An 18640-nucleotide genomic window follows, 5' to 3' on the forward strand; every position below is an offset into this window, starting at 1 on the left:
TTGTTTTATGCTCAGAGCCCCATTGTCAGTATAATTTGCATGTTCATTTGACAGAAAATCCTAGCTTTGGGTAGCAAAGAAATAAAAAAAGTGCTGCTATGAACTAGTGACAATACTCTGGTTTTGAGGAGGTATATTTCGTCCTTTTTGTGTTTAAAGACAGGAGGTACTGAGTTATTTGAATCCAGTAAAGTAAACAACTTGAGGGGCTTTGGGGTTTTTTTTGGAAAATGTTAGAACAAGCAAAAAGGGTGGGGTTAGGCACCCCCAGAGCCACAATTTCTACTTTGTTTTTTCTGGAGCAGTTGCCGGGATCTTGAAGTTAGCTCTAGAAGAGCCAATACATCACTTCCTACTACTTTTCCAGAGTGTTGTCTTGATGGTTTTCCTCCTGGACTGGAGGACTGCCTGTCACACACTGACTTTGCCAATGGTGCATTTATGGAATGTTTTTATATTTGAACAGGGACTGTTTAGTAGTTAAATAATTTAATAGCGTTGATTAAGTTATTCCACTTCCTTTTGCTGTATTGACTATTGTATATTGTATATGAATAAAGTGCATTTTGCTTCAAGTCTGGTAGTTTGATCAATCGATTTGCACCCAGAATGCCACGTCTGGCACATGCCTTTAGTTAGGGTATAGGCTATTTTCATAACATTTGAGGGTTTGGTCTGGTCCATAACACTAGGAATAAAACAGTACCTCCAGGTCACCAATAACTAAAATCAGATCAAACAAAATTCTCCCAGATTTAGTCAGACGGTGACAATAAATACCTCTAAAATGGAGATCTTTAGTCAGAAGAAACAAAAAATAAAGAGGCCATTCATTTCTTAGACCCATATCTTGTGAGTTTGAAGCAAATCAGTTCCTGTATTCCATAAAAAGTTTTTTGGTTATTTAATAATTCTCTTCAGCCCTGTATTGTCAGACGGTATGCCCAACACAAATGATGCTATATCTGGACTTACTGAAACTGCTGGTTTAAAAAAAAATACAATCCATTTCATTGTTCTTAGAATAGTGCAGTTTCAATTAAAAGCTGTAACTACTGCAGCAATGTTCAACTTCTGGAAAGCATTCAGAAGCACAGTTCAAACTGGATCCCTGGATCGGAATCTTTATTTGAAAAAAAAAAGGAAATGCTGTGGAGGGCAGAGGAGGTAGAGAGAATCTGTCACAATGTTAATACACTACCTTGGAAAAATTAAGTTATCGCACTGATCAGATTCTTCAATCTGGTGAATGATATTAAGATAATTGCCTCAGACTGAAAACTGTTAAAATGCATTTGAAATAGAATTTCTAGTTCCTTTCAACGATTTCTCTATAAAGCTATAATCATATGAAAATCAATTCAAACCACACACCCAAACATATTTTACATGCATTGATTCAATACCAAGGCTAAAGTAAAGCAGACAACAGTGACCATCATTGCTTAGAATAGAAGATTGATTTCCATGAGTGAAGTGAACAAAATGGCTATTTAATTAAGATGAAATAAGACACTCAATCATCACTGTGGAGGTCATGACAATTTTCTGACCAGAACAAAATAAGAAACTTAAAACCATTCCCTGTTCAGCATTAAGCAGAAACATTAGAACCAAGACTCTGGTGGAATCTAAACCACGATAAACAGTACAAGAGCAGTTAACAGCAAAATCCTGGAATTGCCAGAGGACACATCCACCACACACCCTGCCCAAAACCAACAAATACATTACAGAAAGCATGAAAGAATATAGAGTCAGAGTTATACAATATGGAAACAGGCCCTTTGGTCCAACTAGCCCATGCTGAACATAATCCAAAACTAAACTCATCCCACCTGCCTGCTCCTGGCCCATATCCCTCAAAAGCCTGTATATTCACATACTCATCCAAATGTCTTAAAATGTTGTAATTGTGCACATATTTACCACTTTCTCAGGAAGTTCATTGCACACAAACCATCCTTTAAACAATTTACAACTTGTCTTTAAAATCACTCCCCTCTCACCTCAAAAAATTTATCCCAGAGTCTTGATAGCCCCCTTCTGGGGGAAGGCAACTTTTAGAATGTTAAGTCTCAACCCTATTAAGTGAGTCTGGAACAATGTTTGGCACAGCAGTAAAGATGGTGCTATTTTGAGTGTAGACTGAAAATGGCCTTCAGTAGAGTGATATGCTCTTGCCAGATGTGGGAGTTTCAAGTGTGTTTATGGATTACTGAGGATTATATCTGGTTGCGAATCCTATTGAATGGGTCAATTGGAGAGACAGTTGGAGACAATGAGGAATTTACAAGAGCTAGGGGGTGTGATGGATGGCAGTTATAGGAAGGGAGAAAAGTCGCAGATACAGTTACAGATGGGTTAACTCCAGGAAAAGGTAAGAGAAACAAGGCAGGTAGTACAGGAGTCTTCCAGGGCTATTCCCATTTCAAACAAGTATGCTGTTGTGGAAAATGTAGCACGAACAGCCAAGTTTCTCATATCAAGACAGGCTCGAATGTAATGAGGGGTACGTCAGGTTCCAAGCGATCCATTGTGTTAGGGGACTCTAGTCAGAGGCACAGACAAATGTTTCTGCAGCCAGTAGCAAAAAACAAAAAAATCAATGGTGTGTTGCCTCCCTGGTGCCAGGATCAAGGATGTCTCAGAGGGTGCAGAATGTTCAAGGGGTAGAAGACCAGCAGGAAGTCATTGTCTTCAGTACCAATGTGTACAAATGGAAGAGAAAAGGATAAGGTTCTGAAAAGGAGAATGTGGGAGAAAGATCTGCTACCCTGCCCACCTACAGCATGACCACATAACAGAAGCAGGTCTGCAAAACAGATCAAGCCTGCCAACACAGAACACACCCACAATGCCCCAGTCTTGGCCAAACAAGCTAAGAAAGAAACCAGAAATGGCCAAGCTACTCAGAGTAGAGAATTCACTTCCCAAACAGCCTTCACAGTAAGCTCCCAGCCCTGATTAGCACTGCAGTGCCAATACTCTAACCGTAGGCTCATTTCCCACCGAAACCGCATAAACAAAGAGGCGGACTGAAGGGCCCCGGAAGACTTCGCTCGCAGGAGGAACACAAAGGACAGACCTGGACACCAGGAGAAGGAACATTTACACATATTCCAGCGGACAGGAAATAGTGAAGAATCATCTAGAAGACATTCTCACCTGCTCAGAGATGGCTGGAATCTTCTGTGTCAATTACAAATGAATTGTTGCTGCCAGACACTGGATTAATTTCCACTCGTTTTAATCATTCTACAATTTTCACCATTGTACTGTAACTGCTTTTCAATTATCACCTTTTTGTTGTACCTCTATAAAACCTACTGGCACCTTCCGCTCAGGGAAAGAATCCTGGCCATCTGTGCAGAGAATCAGTTCCGTGTAAGCCTGGTCAATTTCTCTTCCGCAATGTTGTTTGTTTAATAAATCGCTTGTCAATTTCACTACGATCCTCGTTTGTGGCTCGGATTCATTGGGCTGAATTTCTGACAGTTTGGCGTTAGTCAGCAGGCCCTTTCCATCAACAGGTTGAAGCGAACCTGACTTTTCAATTGGTGCGCAATTCAGACCTGGCAGCTAGCTCTACAACAGGTTGGACGTCTGGTAGTGGTGGTGGAGTAGCCAAAATTCTGATCCATGGTAGCAGCATTTCGGCCCTGAGCTGTTTTCACTGTGAGTGAGACAGGGAGGCGAACTCCCAAATTATACTCAAAATTGTACCCATTTAGGCAGACACATGATCCAACTTGAGCCGGAGAGCAGCCACGTGCTTGATCCAGCCAGGGGAAAGATGGACCAGCAGGGTTTCCCAGCAAGACAAGCAGAAACCGCCCATTAAATTCTCGCTTAAAAGATTTAAGATTGGGGAAATTGACAGGGGCACCAGCTGCTGGTCTGTCTGTGTCTTGTGATTTGTTCTGCACACTGGTTTTCAAGTGTTCAACTTGCAGTTTGTAAGTGTTTGCCTATGGTCTGTCATTGCATGTCTGAGTAGTTTTACAAGCATTCTCTGGTTCACACAGAAAGCCACATTCACAGTCTGCAAGCTCGGCTCAGGAGCCGTTTCACAGTACGGGAGCATGAAAGTCCACTCTCTGCCGGGAGGTACCACCCACGGGCACGTTGCTGCCCCAGCCATGTGGGGACAACGGTCTACGGTCGCCAATCCTGGACAAGATGACGCTTAGGAGGCATAGTAAGTAAGTTACCTTCAAGACAAAAGGTAGGAGATCCTCTTGTAACACCCCGGCAAACAGTGCTCAAGGAAACGGGACAGCCACTATGTCCCCAGCCTTCACTGGGGACCTGTACACCTGGTCCCACAGAAACTGGACATATGGGAGGTCCTTTAAAACTTTAAAAGATCGACAATTGTGCCATGGCCATTGCGGGAGGGAATGGGGACCCCTCCCGGGACATTGCTAACATGCTGCAGTGTATGGGAAAATTCAGGGAAGTTGTGAAGTGGCACCAACCCCCTAAAGCGAATGAAAGATCACTGCCAGACCCCCTAGAACAGTTCACACCCCCCACAACCCCCCCAGTTGCGGTCCTGCCTCCTTATGCCCTGCAGTACCCCAAACAGCCCCTACCACCTCCGGAATCGGACCTGCTGCTAGATGAGGTGGCTGCATTAGATTACTTCGTGTGGAAACAGGCCCTTTGGCCCAACAAGTCCACACCAACCCGCCAAAGCGTAACCCACCCAGACCCATTCCCCTACATTTACCCCTTCACCTAACACTAACAGCAATTTAGCACAGCCTATTCACCTAAACTGCACATTTTTGGATTGTGGGAGGAAACCGGAGCACCCAGGAGGAAACCCACGCAGACACGGGGAGAATGTGCAAACTCCACACAGTCGCCTGAGATGGGAATTGAACCCGGATCTCTGGTGCTGTGAGGAAACAGTGCTAACCACTGTGCCGCCCATCTAGTGGCCACCCAGCCCCAGGAGGGCTTACAGCAGGATGCAGCGGCCACAGAGTGGCCCAATTTAACACCGCCACCAGTAACTCAGGGTTACCTGCAGCACAGCTGCCACTGCTGCCCAAAACCAACATGGCACAGACCATCAACTCCTCCGCATCATGATCGGCTCCACTCTGACGGATAAGCCCTGGACCCATGTGGAGGTCCGGACCATGCTCAGGATGCCCCAGACACCTCAAGGCCAATACCATTCTATAGTTGGCTACTGCAAATTCCGGCTATCTATAAGTTGCCTGCCCCAAGACATACAGACTCTGCTGCAACTTGCATTTGGATCCCACTGGGGAACTATTCATTCTGCCATAAAACTCCCTACCCGACCTTGGGACTCCATTTCAGACTGGGATCACTGGCTGGACAATATTGTAAAAGAGGCCATAAAAACCAGTGCAAGGCAGCACGTGGATTTTGGTGCTGTAACCCAGTGTCTGCAAAGAGCAGATAAATCCCTACCGGACTTCATAGCCCATTTTAAAGAAGTCTGGGATTGTTCAGCAGGCATATTATTAGAAAACCAACAACTTGCAGCACAAACCCTTATAAACTGCATGTTGCTGGCCCATGCCCAAAATATAAATCTCTCAACTTGACTTAGCAAACAGCACAATGGGGGGGCAGGTTAACAAATAACCTGGACAGAAATAAGTTGCTTCCCACTCCCAGCCAGAAAGGGCCATTCCCTCCGATTGCCCAACCGGACCACTGGACGGACAGCAACAGGCCACTGTAACAGCCCAGGGGATGCTCGAGCAGGCACTGCTGCAACTGCAGGAGAATGGGACATTGGGCTAGAAGTATAGGTCAGGAGTTAGGCAGAGCCATCCAGATGCAACTCCCCGACCCGCGCGCATATCAGACCACAAGTGGGTTTTCTTTTCCAGCCAGTAACTAAAACCTTTAAGCATCATTTGTAGATGATTCTGGCAAGTTCAATCCAATAATACAACTAAGAATAAGAGGAAGTTAATTGTGAATTTTCTTCTTTCATCCCACACTCTCATCCAAATTAGGCAGGGGTGGACAAAGATAAATGCATTAAGAGGCAGTGGGTAACCACACTGCAGGGCACCAATGCAACATTTTGAAATCAAAAGTTAAGTTTTAGTAAAGGAGACACTTTATGCCGTGACATCAAAGTTGAGTAATAAATAATGAAAAACAAAGAAAATAAGCATCAAGTATTCTAGTTTAGACAATCCTTGTTCCCTACCAACTCTGGAAAGATAAACAGCTCTGGAGTCCATTGCTTTCCAATATCTTAAAATCTGTGCAAATCTCACCAGTACTTATTTTATTGAAGTGGCTGGGGACTGCGTGTTGTAAGGTTCTGATTCCTAACAGTTTGTCAACAGTTTATATTAACTTAAGGTCATAGCTCACTGTCAAAAGCCAAATACCATATCCTCAACTCAAATAACTCATTCATACAGGTGGTTCTGATTAACTCAAGTCATGCAGGAAGCATTCAGTCCAGCATACTTAACACTAACTCTTCATTTATCAAAAGTCAGTGGCGAAATGAAAATTAAAAGCAATTCATGTGGCAGCAAAATACAGTGGATGTTTGGGAATCTGAAATGAAAATAAAAGTGGAGAAACTCAGCAGGTCTGGCAGCACCTGTACAGATGTTGACTCCAGTAGGACTTCAGAATGAAGATCATTCATTGTACTTTTTAAAAAATACTTTGCACGGAAAGATTGCATTTCATTTGGACAGTCCATCAATACAGTTTTTCTCATTTGTACAGAATTAATTATGTGCATAGACACCAGATATTTCACATTGGCACATTGATGCATCAACGTAAAAACCTGACACTGATACTTGAGTGAATTTAGACCAAGTTCAAAGTAGGAAGCACAAACTCTTCTCCAGTAATCCACCAAATGTGAAGTGGATCAAGGAAGGATTCACCTGAATAGATTCAATTTGCAAAGGTTAGAAGTGAGAAAAATGTACATGTCCTGTTGGGTTACACCCTTCAACAACAGCAGCAGCTGTAATTATCTTCAGATACTTCACAAAGAAACTTCAAATCTTTTTCATATCAAGATTAGAAGTTGAAAACTCTCTAAAATAGAATTGAGAAATATGTTCATTCAACACAATCATTGAAAATGCAGATGACTGCTCAGGACTATGCATGATTAGCAAGTTCATAAGAGAAAACATTCGAGAATAAAACTAAATCAAAAATATTAACCCAAGAGTAAATCTACATGTAAATTCTGCTGCATTTGATATTAGGATATACATACCCAATGTGGAGAAAGCATTTTGAGTTCTTTTAAGATCTGCAACATCATCTCTTTCATAAATATAAATATTATCTCCTTGATTCAGATAGAAGTAATCCTCGGCACAACCTGGAAGGAAATAATTCATTCAAATTTTATGGAGAACGTGAAAACTGCTGGAGATCAGAGTCAAAACAAAGTATGGCACTGGAAAAGTATAGCCAGTTAGGCAGCAGGAGTGTCAATGTTTCAAGCATAAGCACTTCATCAAGAAGGTTGATGAGCTTATGCCAGAAATATAGACTCTCCTGTTCCTCAGATGCTGCCTGACTGGCTGTGCTTTTCCAGTGTCACATTTTGATTCAAATTTATGGACCAAGTAATGGGACTGTATCACGTGAAATTAAACATTTCATTCTCTCTGGTTTTAATGTAAAGCAGTGCCTCCAGTGACAATGATTCACCAGATGGCAAACACCCTTTCACCCAGATCTGATCCCCACAAGCCTGTCACCCAATACCATCAGTTCAAGTAGAACATAAAGACTATAAGAACTAGGAGCAGGAGTAGGCCACCTGGCTCTTTCAGCCCACTCTGCCATTCAATAAGATCATAGCTAATCTTTTCATAGTCTCAACTCCACTTACCCATACTCTCACCATAACCCTTAATTCCTTTTCTGTTCAAAAAAAGTCTCTTAGCTTTAAAAGTCATTTAATGAAGCAGCCTCAACTACTTCACTGGGCAGGGAATTTCACAGATTCACAAACCTTTGTGAAGAAGTTCCTCCTCAATTCAGTACTAAATCCGCTCTCCCAATTGAGGCAGTGCCCTCTTGTCCTAGTTTCACCTGTCAGTGGAAACATCCTCCCTGCTTCTATCTTATCTATTCCCTTCATAATTCTATGTTTCTACAAGATCCCCCCCTCATTCTAAATTCCAATAAATATAATCCCAGTATACTCAGTCTCTCCTCAGAAATCAACCCCAGGATCAACCTAGTGTATCTTCTCTGTACCCCCTCTAGTGCTAATATATCCTCTCAAATAAGGAGACAAAAACTGCAGACATTACTGTAGATGTGGCTTTACCAGGTCCCTATCCAGCTGCAACATAGCCTCCTTGCTTTTAAACTCAGTCCCTTTAGCAATGAAAGGCAAATTCCACTTACCTTCCTAATTACCTGGTGTGAGACCAACCTTCTATGATTCATGCACAAGGACATCCAGATGCCTCTGCATAGCAGCATGCTGCAACTTTTTAAACCATTCAAGTAATAGTCCTTTTTACTCTTATTCCCATAAAAATGGATGATTTCACATTTATTAAACATTGTATTCCATCTGCCAGACCTTTGCCCACTCACTTAAACTATGGTCCTCTGGAAAGTTGCACAGTCCTCTGTACACTTTGCTCTACACTTCGTGTCATCTGCAAACTTTGACACTACACATGGTCCCCAACTTTAAATCATCTATATAAATTGTGAATAATTGCAGTCCCAAAACTGATCCAAGGCACACCACTAGTCACTGATCGCCAATCAGAAAAGCACTCATTTATTCCCACTGTTTTTGTCCTATTAGTTAACCAATCCCCTATCCATGCTAATACATTACCCATAACACCATGCATCTTTATCTTATGCAGTCTTTTGTGCAACATTTTGTCAAATGCCTTTTGGAAATCTAGATACACCACATCTACTGTGTCCCATTGTCCACCATGCTTAATGCCTACATAAAATTCCAATAGATTAGTTAAGTATAACTAATATAACTAAGGTAATAAATAAGAAACTGAAGTGTTCAGAATTTGATACCCCACTAGAATAAGAATTCTTAGCTTGTAAGGAATCAAGTGTTGTGGTGATAACCATGCTCTTTAAAATGTATTTTTTCTCTGCCAAGTTTTTTGAATGCGAAATTTCTATTATTGGTCAGTTATTTGTGAAGTACTTGAATACAATCCAAAAACTATCCTGCTTAATGGATACAGCTTACATTTCAATGACATTTTTACTGTTTTGAGAGAGCAATCCCACGGTTTTTCTGGAACTCAATGCCAATTTCTAGGAAGAGGGTTGGGTCATAAGTTGCTACAGCCACTTAATTCAGTTGATTGGAGGGCTAACAAGCCAATCCTAATCCACAGGAACCTCTTATCGGCATTCAAAATTATGAATATTGGATTATCTGGCAAGAACGCAAGGTCCCATTGCTTAGTTAAACCATGCTATCCAACACTTGATTATCCGGAATTTGATTAACCAAATGAAATACTCCTCGCCCATGTCCTTCGGATAGTCGAGGTTCCTCTAATGCCAACGGCTCAGGTTCAATTCCCATTTTGCTGAGGTAGACATAAGACCTACCGCCCTCGCCCTGCCCCCAAGAAAATGGCAAATCGCCAGTCAGAAGCAGACAAGGAAAGAGCAGGTTGAAGCATTGGCAGGTAAGGAAGCTAGGACCTTCCTTTGAGCAGAGCACAATTGAAAGACATTGAAAGGACCAATGGGAGTCACAAGTGAGATTAACGTTGACAGAACAACGTTGACAACTTAACACAAAACATAGCAATGAGTGACTTCACCAATGACTGTGTTCCACATTGCATTTGTAAACAAATGGTGTAGAAAATATCTAATTTTTTTCAGTGTCTTAAGGTGATTAACGTTTTTTCAAGTGTCATTAAAGTAGGGGGAATAAATTACAGCCAATTGTCTGTAGTGATTTTGGAAAGATCAATTATGTAGTTAGATTATGCATTAATTTGTTGCCTGCACTTACCAAGATCCAATTGAGGAAATTCTCCCATTTGAGCTGAGGCACAGAGCTGATAGAATATATGATAGTTCCTTTCCCGAGCAGCCTGCAAAGTGATAATTAAAACAGATATAACTCTCAAACTAAAAATCGGGATAAGTAGCATGCTCTAAACTATTGAAAACTCAGGAGACTAGCACAACTAGACTAGAGACCAGTCTTTGGACTGGAGAACAGGCTGGAGAGGACAGTGGGACAGAGGCAAACGTAGACCAACAAGACAAGGGGCTGTGGGCTACTATTCACAGATAATAGATTAAAAAAAAAAGGTCCCAGCAGAAAAAGGTGGCCAACAAATTAGTCACATTTTTCAATGTCAGATTCAACTTCAGTCAAATCAGGAAAACAAACAAAAAGGGACAAAACTGCTTTCTTGCAATTGACTGCATACAATACTTGTAATGACATAAATAACACTCCATGTGCTTTACTGGTGAGGAAATAAACTGCAATCTTGCGGAGAAAAGTACTTGGAGAAAGTGAAGAGAAAAGTCCTACACCACACAGAAATGAGCAATTAGTTTGTAAACAAAATTTAATGAGTTCCATTGCTCACTTGCAGAATAGAAGACTTTCAATCTTGGAAAGTCAAATAGAAAAAGAATCTTTGCAAATTACCTTTTCTCTGGTGTGTTACTTATTATGAATAAACCACTTCCCAGGTTAATGTTCCATACTCATATGGAAGGTTACTAGAAAAAAGGCTTGGTACCTGCATGTATAAGTTTATTACTAGGATACTTGGAAGGCACTTTATGCTAACCATTATGTTCTGTCTTACTGCAGAAATATTTACTTATTCAATTATTACTTTTTGATGGCATGTGAACTAAGTTACAGAATATCTGTAAAATTCAGTTTCGGGCCAACAAATAACTTTCACATGCTGGGTGATGACCATCTCCAACGAGAGCGTCTAACCATCAACCCCGATATTCAATGGCATCCCCATCACCAAATCTGCCACTAACATCCTGGGAACTCCTAACAATCAGAATTGAAATTGGATTAGCCATCAACATACAATGGCTACTAGATTGTCAGCAGCTTGCAATCTTGCAGGTTACTCACCTCCTGACTCCCCAAACTCCATTACAAGTCACATCAGGAGGGTAATGGAATACTCCCCACTTGCCAGGTGGTGTGATAAAAGTTCATTGAATTCTTCAGGACCATGTGTGCAACATCTCATTGGAATGTTACTTGGAGCTAATAAGCACCACATGTATGACTATCAATTCCTAACTCAGGGATACAATGAGGATTTAGGCTGAACAGAGGACTGTTCAGGACATCCTAAAGTATCTGCATGTTTAAGTTTAAAGTCATCCAGACAGTGTCATGCAGACACTAATTATCTGCATGTTTAAAGTTAAAGTCATCAAGATCCTAACAAGTACTATTAAAACCGTATACCAACTAATTTTCAAGCCTGTTGCTTGTGGAAAACTTAATTACTACAATAAGAGTACAGCAAAACTCTGGAGGATTTTTGTATAGAGTCAGATGTACAGCACAGAAACAGACCCTTTGGTCCAACTTATCCAGGCTGACCAGATATCCTAACCCAATCTAGTCCCATTTGCCAGCACTTGGCCCATATCCCTCGAAACCCTTCCTATTCATATAGGCATCCAGATGCCTGTTAAATGCTGTCATTGTACCAGCTTCCACCACCTCCTCTAGCACCTCATTCCATACACACACCACCCTCTGAAAAGTTGCCCCTTAGGTCCCCTTTATATTTTCCCCTCACCCTAAAACTACACCCTATAGTTCTGGACTCCCTCCCCACCCAAGGGAAAGACCTTTTCCATTTACCCACATGATTTTATAAACCTCTAAAAATGTCACTGATCAGCCGGACACCCGAGAGAAAAACAGCCCCAGCCTATTCAGCCTCTCCTTGTTGCTCAAATCCTCCAACCCAGACAACATTCCTGTTAATCTTCTCTGAACCTCCAAGTTGCACAACATCCTTCTGATAGGGAGGGAGACCAGGAATGCAATATTCCAAAAATGGCTTAAGCAATATCCTGTACAGCTGCAACATGATCTCCCAACTCCTACAGTCAGAGGGCTGACCAAAGCAAAAGCAAAAAATAAAAAAAACCTTCACTATCCTATCAACCTGTCACTCTACTTTCAAGGAATTATGAACCTGCACTCCAAGGTCTCTTTGTTCAGCAACACTCCCAAGGACCTTACCATCAAGGTGTATAAGTCCTGCTAAGATTTGCTTTCCCAAAGTGCAGCACCTCACATTTATCTGAATTAAACTCCATCTGCCGCTCCTCAGCCCATTGGCCCATCTGATCAAGATCCTGTTGTACTGAGGAAACCTCCTTTGCTGTCCACTATACCTCCAATTTTGGCGTCATCTGCAAACTTACTAAATAAACCTCTTATGCTCACATCCAAATCATTCACATAAATGACAAAAAGCAGTGGACCCAGCATCGATCCTTGTAACACACCATCACTGGTCACAGGCATTCAGTCTGTCTTCTACCTTAGAGAGCCAGACATGTATCCAAATGGCTAGTTCTCCCTGTATTCCACGAGATCTAACCTTGCTAACCAGTGTCCCATGAGGAACCTTGGCAAACACCTTACTGAAGTCATATAGATCACATCCATTGTTCTGCCCTCAATCCTCTTTGAATTTTTGAAGGAATAATAATCACGTTTGAGACATGATTTCTCATGCACAAAGCCATGTTGACTATCCCAAATCAGTCCTTGCCTTTCCAAATACATGTACACCCTGTCCCTCAGGATTCCCTCCAACAACTTGCCCACCACTGATGTCAGGTTCACTGGACCATAGTTCCCTGGATTTTCCTTACCTTTCTTAAATAGTGGCACCATGTTAGCCAATCTAGTGTCTTCGAGGACCTCACCTATGACTATCAATGATATGAATATCTCAGCAAAGGACCCAGCAATCACTTTCCACAGAGTTCTAGGATACACCTGATGAGGTCCTGGGGATTTATTTACTTTTATGCTTTAAAGATATCCTCGGTAATAAGATGTTTTTTTTCAAGATGTCACCATCTACGTCTTACATGCACTTCACCACAGTAAACACTGATAACAAATACTCATTTAGTATCTCCCGCAGTTCCACCCATAGGTTGCCTTTCTGATCTTGGAGGGGCCCCTATTAACTCCTAGTTGCCCTTTTGTCCTTCATGTATTTATAAAATCCCTTTGGATTCTCCTTATTTGCCAAAGCTATATCCCCTTTTTGCCCTCCCGATTTCTCTCGTATACTCCTACTGCCTTTATATGCTAAGGATTCACTTGATCTCTGCTGTCTATACTTGAGACATGCTTCCTCCTTTTTCTTGACCAAACTCTCAAAAATCTCTAGTCATCCATCACTTCCTACACCTACCATCTTTTCCTTCCACCCTAACCGCAATATATTGTCTCCGGACTCTTGTTCTCATTTCTCAAGGCTTCCCATTTTCCAGCTGTCCCTTTACTTGCTAACAACTGCCTCCAATCAGCTTTTGAAAGTTTTGCCTAATGCTGTCAAAATTAGCCTTCCTCAAAATTTCAAACTTCAACTTTTAGATCCAGTCTATCCTTTTCCATCACGATTTTAAAACTAATAGAATTATATGGTCATTGGCCCCAAAGTGCTCCCCCACTGACACCTCAGTCACCTGCCCTGCCTTATTTCCCAAGAGTAGGTCAGGTTTTGCACCTTCTCCTGTAGGTACATCCACATACTGAATCAGAATTTTCTTGAACACAATTTCCTCTCCATCTAAACCCTTTACACTACGGCAGTCCCGGTAAGGATCTAAAATTTGAATTTAGGCTGTTGTCAGAAGCAACAGGTTTAGATTTTTATTAACCACAAAATGGCTTTTCAATTTAAAACAACAAAAAATGGCTGAAAGTAATGATTTGACTCAACTTGTGCTGCTGCTTTGCTGAGTTCAGCAAAATAGAAGAGAATACAATGGACTTTTCATAATGAATTATAAGAGTGATTTAGCATTTCAACTAACCTTGAACTAGCAAGCATGGGGTGATTTTGTACATATGATAATCTGTTTCCCAGGAAATTATCGCTGGATTAGCCTGTTGTCAATCATGTCACCTTATTACAGTTGATTGGACTTTTGTAATTAAGAACCCTTTCCCAGGAAACATCATTGGATTAACCTGCTGTTAATCTGCACCAGGCTGCCTTAATTTATTAAACTGGTAACCTTGCTTTAAGCAGACCATACTCCTAGCAGCAATAAAGTTTCAGCTTTGATCTCCAGCATCTGCAGACCTCACTTTCTCCTTTTGTAATTAAGAACCCTTTCCCAGGAAATATCATTGGATTAACCTGCTGTTAATCTGCGCCAGGCTGCCTTAATTTATTAAACTGGTAACCTTGCTTTAAGCAGACCATACTCCTAGAGATTCTTTTGACCAATCCAGAGACCAAGAGACCATGGAAGGGGGTCTAGATCTTCACCAGTCTACATTTGGAAAGTTAAAATCCCTACTATAACTACCCTATTATTTTTACAGATAGAGATCTCCTTACAAAATGTGTTCCTCAATTTCCCACTGACTATTGGGAGTCCCAATAAGGTGATCATACCTTTCTTATTTCAGTTCCACCCAAATCACTTCCCTGCATGTATTCTGAGGAATATCTTCCAAGTACAGCAGTAATACTATCCTAATCAAAAAGGCCACTCCCCCTCCTTTCCATCCTTCATATAGGTGGTGTCCTGGAACATTAAGCTGCCAGTTCTGTCCATCCTTGAACCACACCTCTAATTGCTGTGATATCCCAGTCCCATGTTCCTAACCATGCCCTGAGCTCATCTGCCTTCCCTGTTAGGCCTCTTGCATTGAAATAAATGAAGTTTAATTTATTAGTCTTATCTTCTCTGCTTTGTCCACGCCCACCCTGATTGTTTGACTCTCTCCTTTTCCTAAGTGTACCAGTCTCAGATTGATCTTTCCGCACTATTTCCCTGGTTCCCACCCCCCAACCTTACTCGTTTAAATCCTCCTGAGCAACTCTCGCAAATCTCTATTAGTATATTAGTCCCCTTCCAATTCAGTTGCAATCCATCCTTCCTGTATAGGTCACTACCCCAGAAGCAATTCCAAATGATCCAAAAAAAAAGTGAACCCTTGTCCCCTGCACCAGCTCATTATGCAGAAATGTTAAACAAGACAGACAAGGGACAGAAAACATTTACAGATATCTCAAAGCAGCAAGTAAAGCATTCTTTACCTGAAAAACCACTCGTGATTTCTCCAGTAAGTATGTTCTCATATTGGCCCCCATAATGTGATACCTACGATCGAAACGGATCTCAATGTATTTTCCAAATCGACTACTGTTGTCATTTCTTGTAGTTTTTGCATTTCCAATTGCCTATTGGAAAATGAACATAATACCAACCTTAAAAAAAGCCAATCATTTATATGGATGTGAATACAAGAGCTATTGTTGGTAGGTTTGTAGATGAAGCGTAGTGGACAACGAAAGTTATTATAGAGTACAGTGGGATCTTGATCAAATTGGCCAGCGGACAGAGGAGTGGCTGATGCCAAACCAAAAAAAAAAAAATTTTTAAAAATCAGTGGGGAGTAGGCGGGCAGGTGCATAATTCCTTGAAGTGGAGTTGAAGGTAGACAGGGTGAAGGCATCATTTGATAGACTTGCCTTCATTGGTCAGAGCATAGAGTATAAGAGTTGGGATGTCATGTTGCGGCTTTACAGGACATCTGTTAGGCCGCTTTTGGAATACTACACAATTTTCATGGGCCTACTGTGGGAGGAGTGTTGTTGAACTGGAGTGCAGAAAAGATTTACAAGAATGGTGGAGGGCTTGAGCTATAGGGAGGCGCTGAATAGGCTGGGTCTCTTTTCCCCACTGGAGCGTTGGAGACTGAGGGGTGACGTTATACTGGTTTAGTAGGTCATGAGGGGAATGGATAGTGAGAATAGCCGAGGCCTTCTTCCCAAAGTAGGAGTCTAAAACTAGAGGGCATAGGGTTAAGGTGGTGGTTGGGGCGCACAGGCAGGGTGGCAGTTGGAGTACAGGCAGGAGATTTTGTTTTTAAAAACAAAAAAGGACCTCAGGTTTAACTTTTTCATGCAGAGGGTGGTTTGTGTATATAGAATAAGCTGCCAAAGGAAGTGATGGAGGCAGGTACAATGACAACAACATTTAAAGGCATCTGATGGGTGTATGAACAGGAAGGGTTGAGGGGGAGGGATATGGACCAAATGCTGGTAAATAGAACTAGGTCAGATTGAGGGGTCTTGTTGGCACAGATGAATTAGACTGAAGAATATTGACGGACGGACACAGACAGAAAAAAGGTAGAAGGAAGGGACTTCTGTCAGAATGAGCTGTGCCTTTTGCCAAGATGTCCATATATAACAGTATATATCCACAGAAAGCAGATATTCCAAGTATTTAAAAAAATACTGCCAAGTATTTGAATAAATTAAGCCCACATATGGTGGTGTACAAAATATACCTCCATGATGGGGTTGGATGCCAGAACTTTATCTTCTACGTTTGTTTCATCAGTAGATCCTCCAACGGTTGCAAAATAGCGCATTATGTACTTGGCGGACAGAGTTTTCCCTGCTCCAGATTCTCCACTTATTATAATGGATTGGTTCTTTTCTTCCCTGTTAAAGAAATTGGATAATTTACTGCTCGTATCACCCTATATTCAGTTAGGGAAAAATTGGCAGAGCCAAAATCATTAGCTGAATTCAAACCAACAGAGAAAAAAAGCCATTGTACCCCAAAACAAAGGTAAAACCACATGGAAGTGATAGATGAAAATACTGATTGATGGAAGACAAACTACAGTCTCAATATAGAAAGCATTCAAAAATCAAATGTAGGGCAAATATACAACATACAAAAATACAAACAACTCCCCATTGCGTGCTAAAGCAATCCATGAAGGAAATGTTACTTGAACTGGAGTCAGAAAGCTTAGCTCACTATATACAATATTGCTAAGGACGTTGTCAAATATTGTTGGTATTGTGGGAAAACCGATCAAAAACATTTTTATGCAAATGCAGGATATTGTTTTAGCTTGAAGGTCATTTAGTTCAAAGTGATACAGTACGGTTGTTTAAAAAGGCAAAATTAAATGCAAAAACTCAAGCCCAACATCTTGCTCTCGAGGTCTAATATCTAGTTTGTATTGATTGATGTCAAAAGATTAAGTAAAATTGGGAACTAATAATGAAATATACAAATGAAACAAATTAGACCAAACTGACTAAATGTGTCATTCAGATAAATTAAATGCATGTGCAACATCAGATTGAAAATACAATGCAACACAAGGCAATGAAAGTCATTCAGAGATAAGAGATACAGTTAAAAAGGAATTCATCTCTGTTCAGCAACTTGATTTGCATAGCTTTTGTTGAGCACATTTAACAAAAATACTTGGTGCAAATTACTTCTAAGTGAGTGGTGCATGCATCTAATAAAGATAGGAAAGTAAAGTTGTCTTGACAGTAGCTTTTCAAGTTTATAAGATGAGATGAGTGTTTTGGTTTCTTGCGAAAGGAGAGACCGTGATCTAGAAACCTTCAATACAGTCATCATTAAAACAGTCCCATATTCAATATTTCAGTTAAGTAACATTAAAATAAACTTGACTTGTTTTCCCTGAACTACACAAATTAACATACCTACATATTTCCCAATTCATCTAATATAGCAAGACAAATACACAAGCTCATTTGGTTAGCATTAACTCAAACTGAAGCTCAGTGCCTTGACAGTAATGAAAACAATATGCAGTATTCTTGAAAGAATATGGCTTTTAATCTCCAGGCACAACACTCAGTATCGTATATTGCACAAGAAATAGTTATCCTGCAGTCATTGAATGAAGTATCCATTTATTACAGAACAGAAGAGCGCTTGGGAAAACATGAGGTACATGTACAACAGATTAGTTTGAAGGCATTATAGTTGACCATTGTTTTACTATGCACAGCAAGTGTTAGACCAGTATCAGGATGGACAAGCAGACCAGTTTGATTACATAGAATTACAAATATTACATGATTTTTTTTTTCCAAAGCAACTCCGTATTTTGAATTAATGTAGCAAACTTCATTAGATAACCTTGCATTGAGGAAGTAGGGGAAATCTGGCAGATGGAGCTTAGATTGGATATGTGCAGCAAGGTGGTCATTTTGGCTAGGGGATAGAAAAAAGGGGAAAATTGTTATTTAAATGGGAAGCAGATTCAAAGTGCATCAGTGCTGAGGGATGTGGGTGTTTTTGTGCATGAATTGCACAAGTGGGGTATACAGGTGTAAATGAAATAAAGTCAGGCAAATGAAATCCTGGCATTTATTGCAAAAGGACTGGATTGTAAAAGTAAAGAGAGGTGTCGATCCAATTATACAAGGCATTGGTGAGACTAAACCTGGAACATTGTTGAGAAAGTGAGGACTGCAGATGCTGGAGATCAGAGTCGAAGAGTGTAATGCTGGAAAAGCACAGCAAGTCAGGCAGCAGAGGAGCACGAGAATCTATG

At 41.0% G+C, this 18640-nt stretch overlaps 1 protein-coding gene across 1 annotated transcript in view; it reads right to left on the bottom strand.

Annotated features, from left to right (window-relative positions):
• Positions 1–18640, bottom strand: part of LOC122565046 (unconventional myosin-Vb-like) — a 179232-nt gene that overhangs the window by 117064 nt on the left and 43528 nt on the right. The window contains exons 5-9 of the mRNA XM_043720677.1: positions 16592–16748; positions 15333–15476; positions 10031–10112; positions 7262–7369; positions 4007–4173 (exon numbers count right to left, since the gene is read on the bottom strand). Coding sequence (XP_043576612.1) covers positions 4007–4173; positions 7262–7369; positions 10031–10112; positions 15333–15476; positions 16592–16748 — 658 coding nt within the window. The remainder of the gene's footprint in view (positions 1–4006; positions 4174–7261; positions 7370–10030; positions 10113–15332; positions 15477–16591; positions 16749–18640) is intronic.

This window comes from Chiloscyllium plagiosum, chromosome 31 (assembly GCF_004010195.1).
Source record: "Chiloscyllium plagiosum isolate BGI_BamShark_2017 chromosome 31, ASM401019v2, whole genome shotgun sequence".
Taxonomy (NCBI): Eukaryota; Metazoa; Chordata; class Chondrichthyes; order Orectolobiformes; family Hemiscylliidae; genus Chiloscyllium; species Chiloscyllium plagiosum.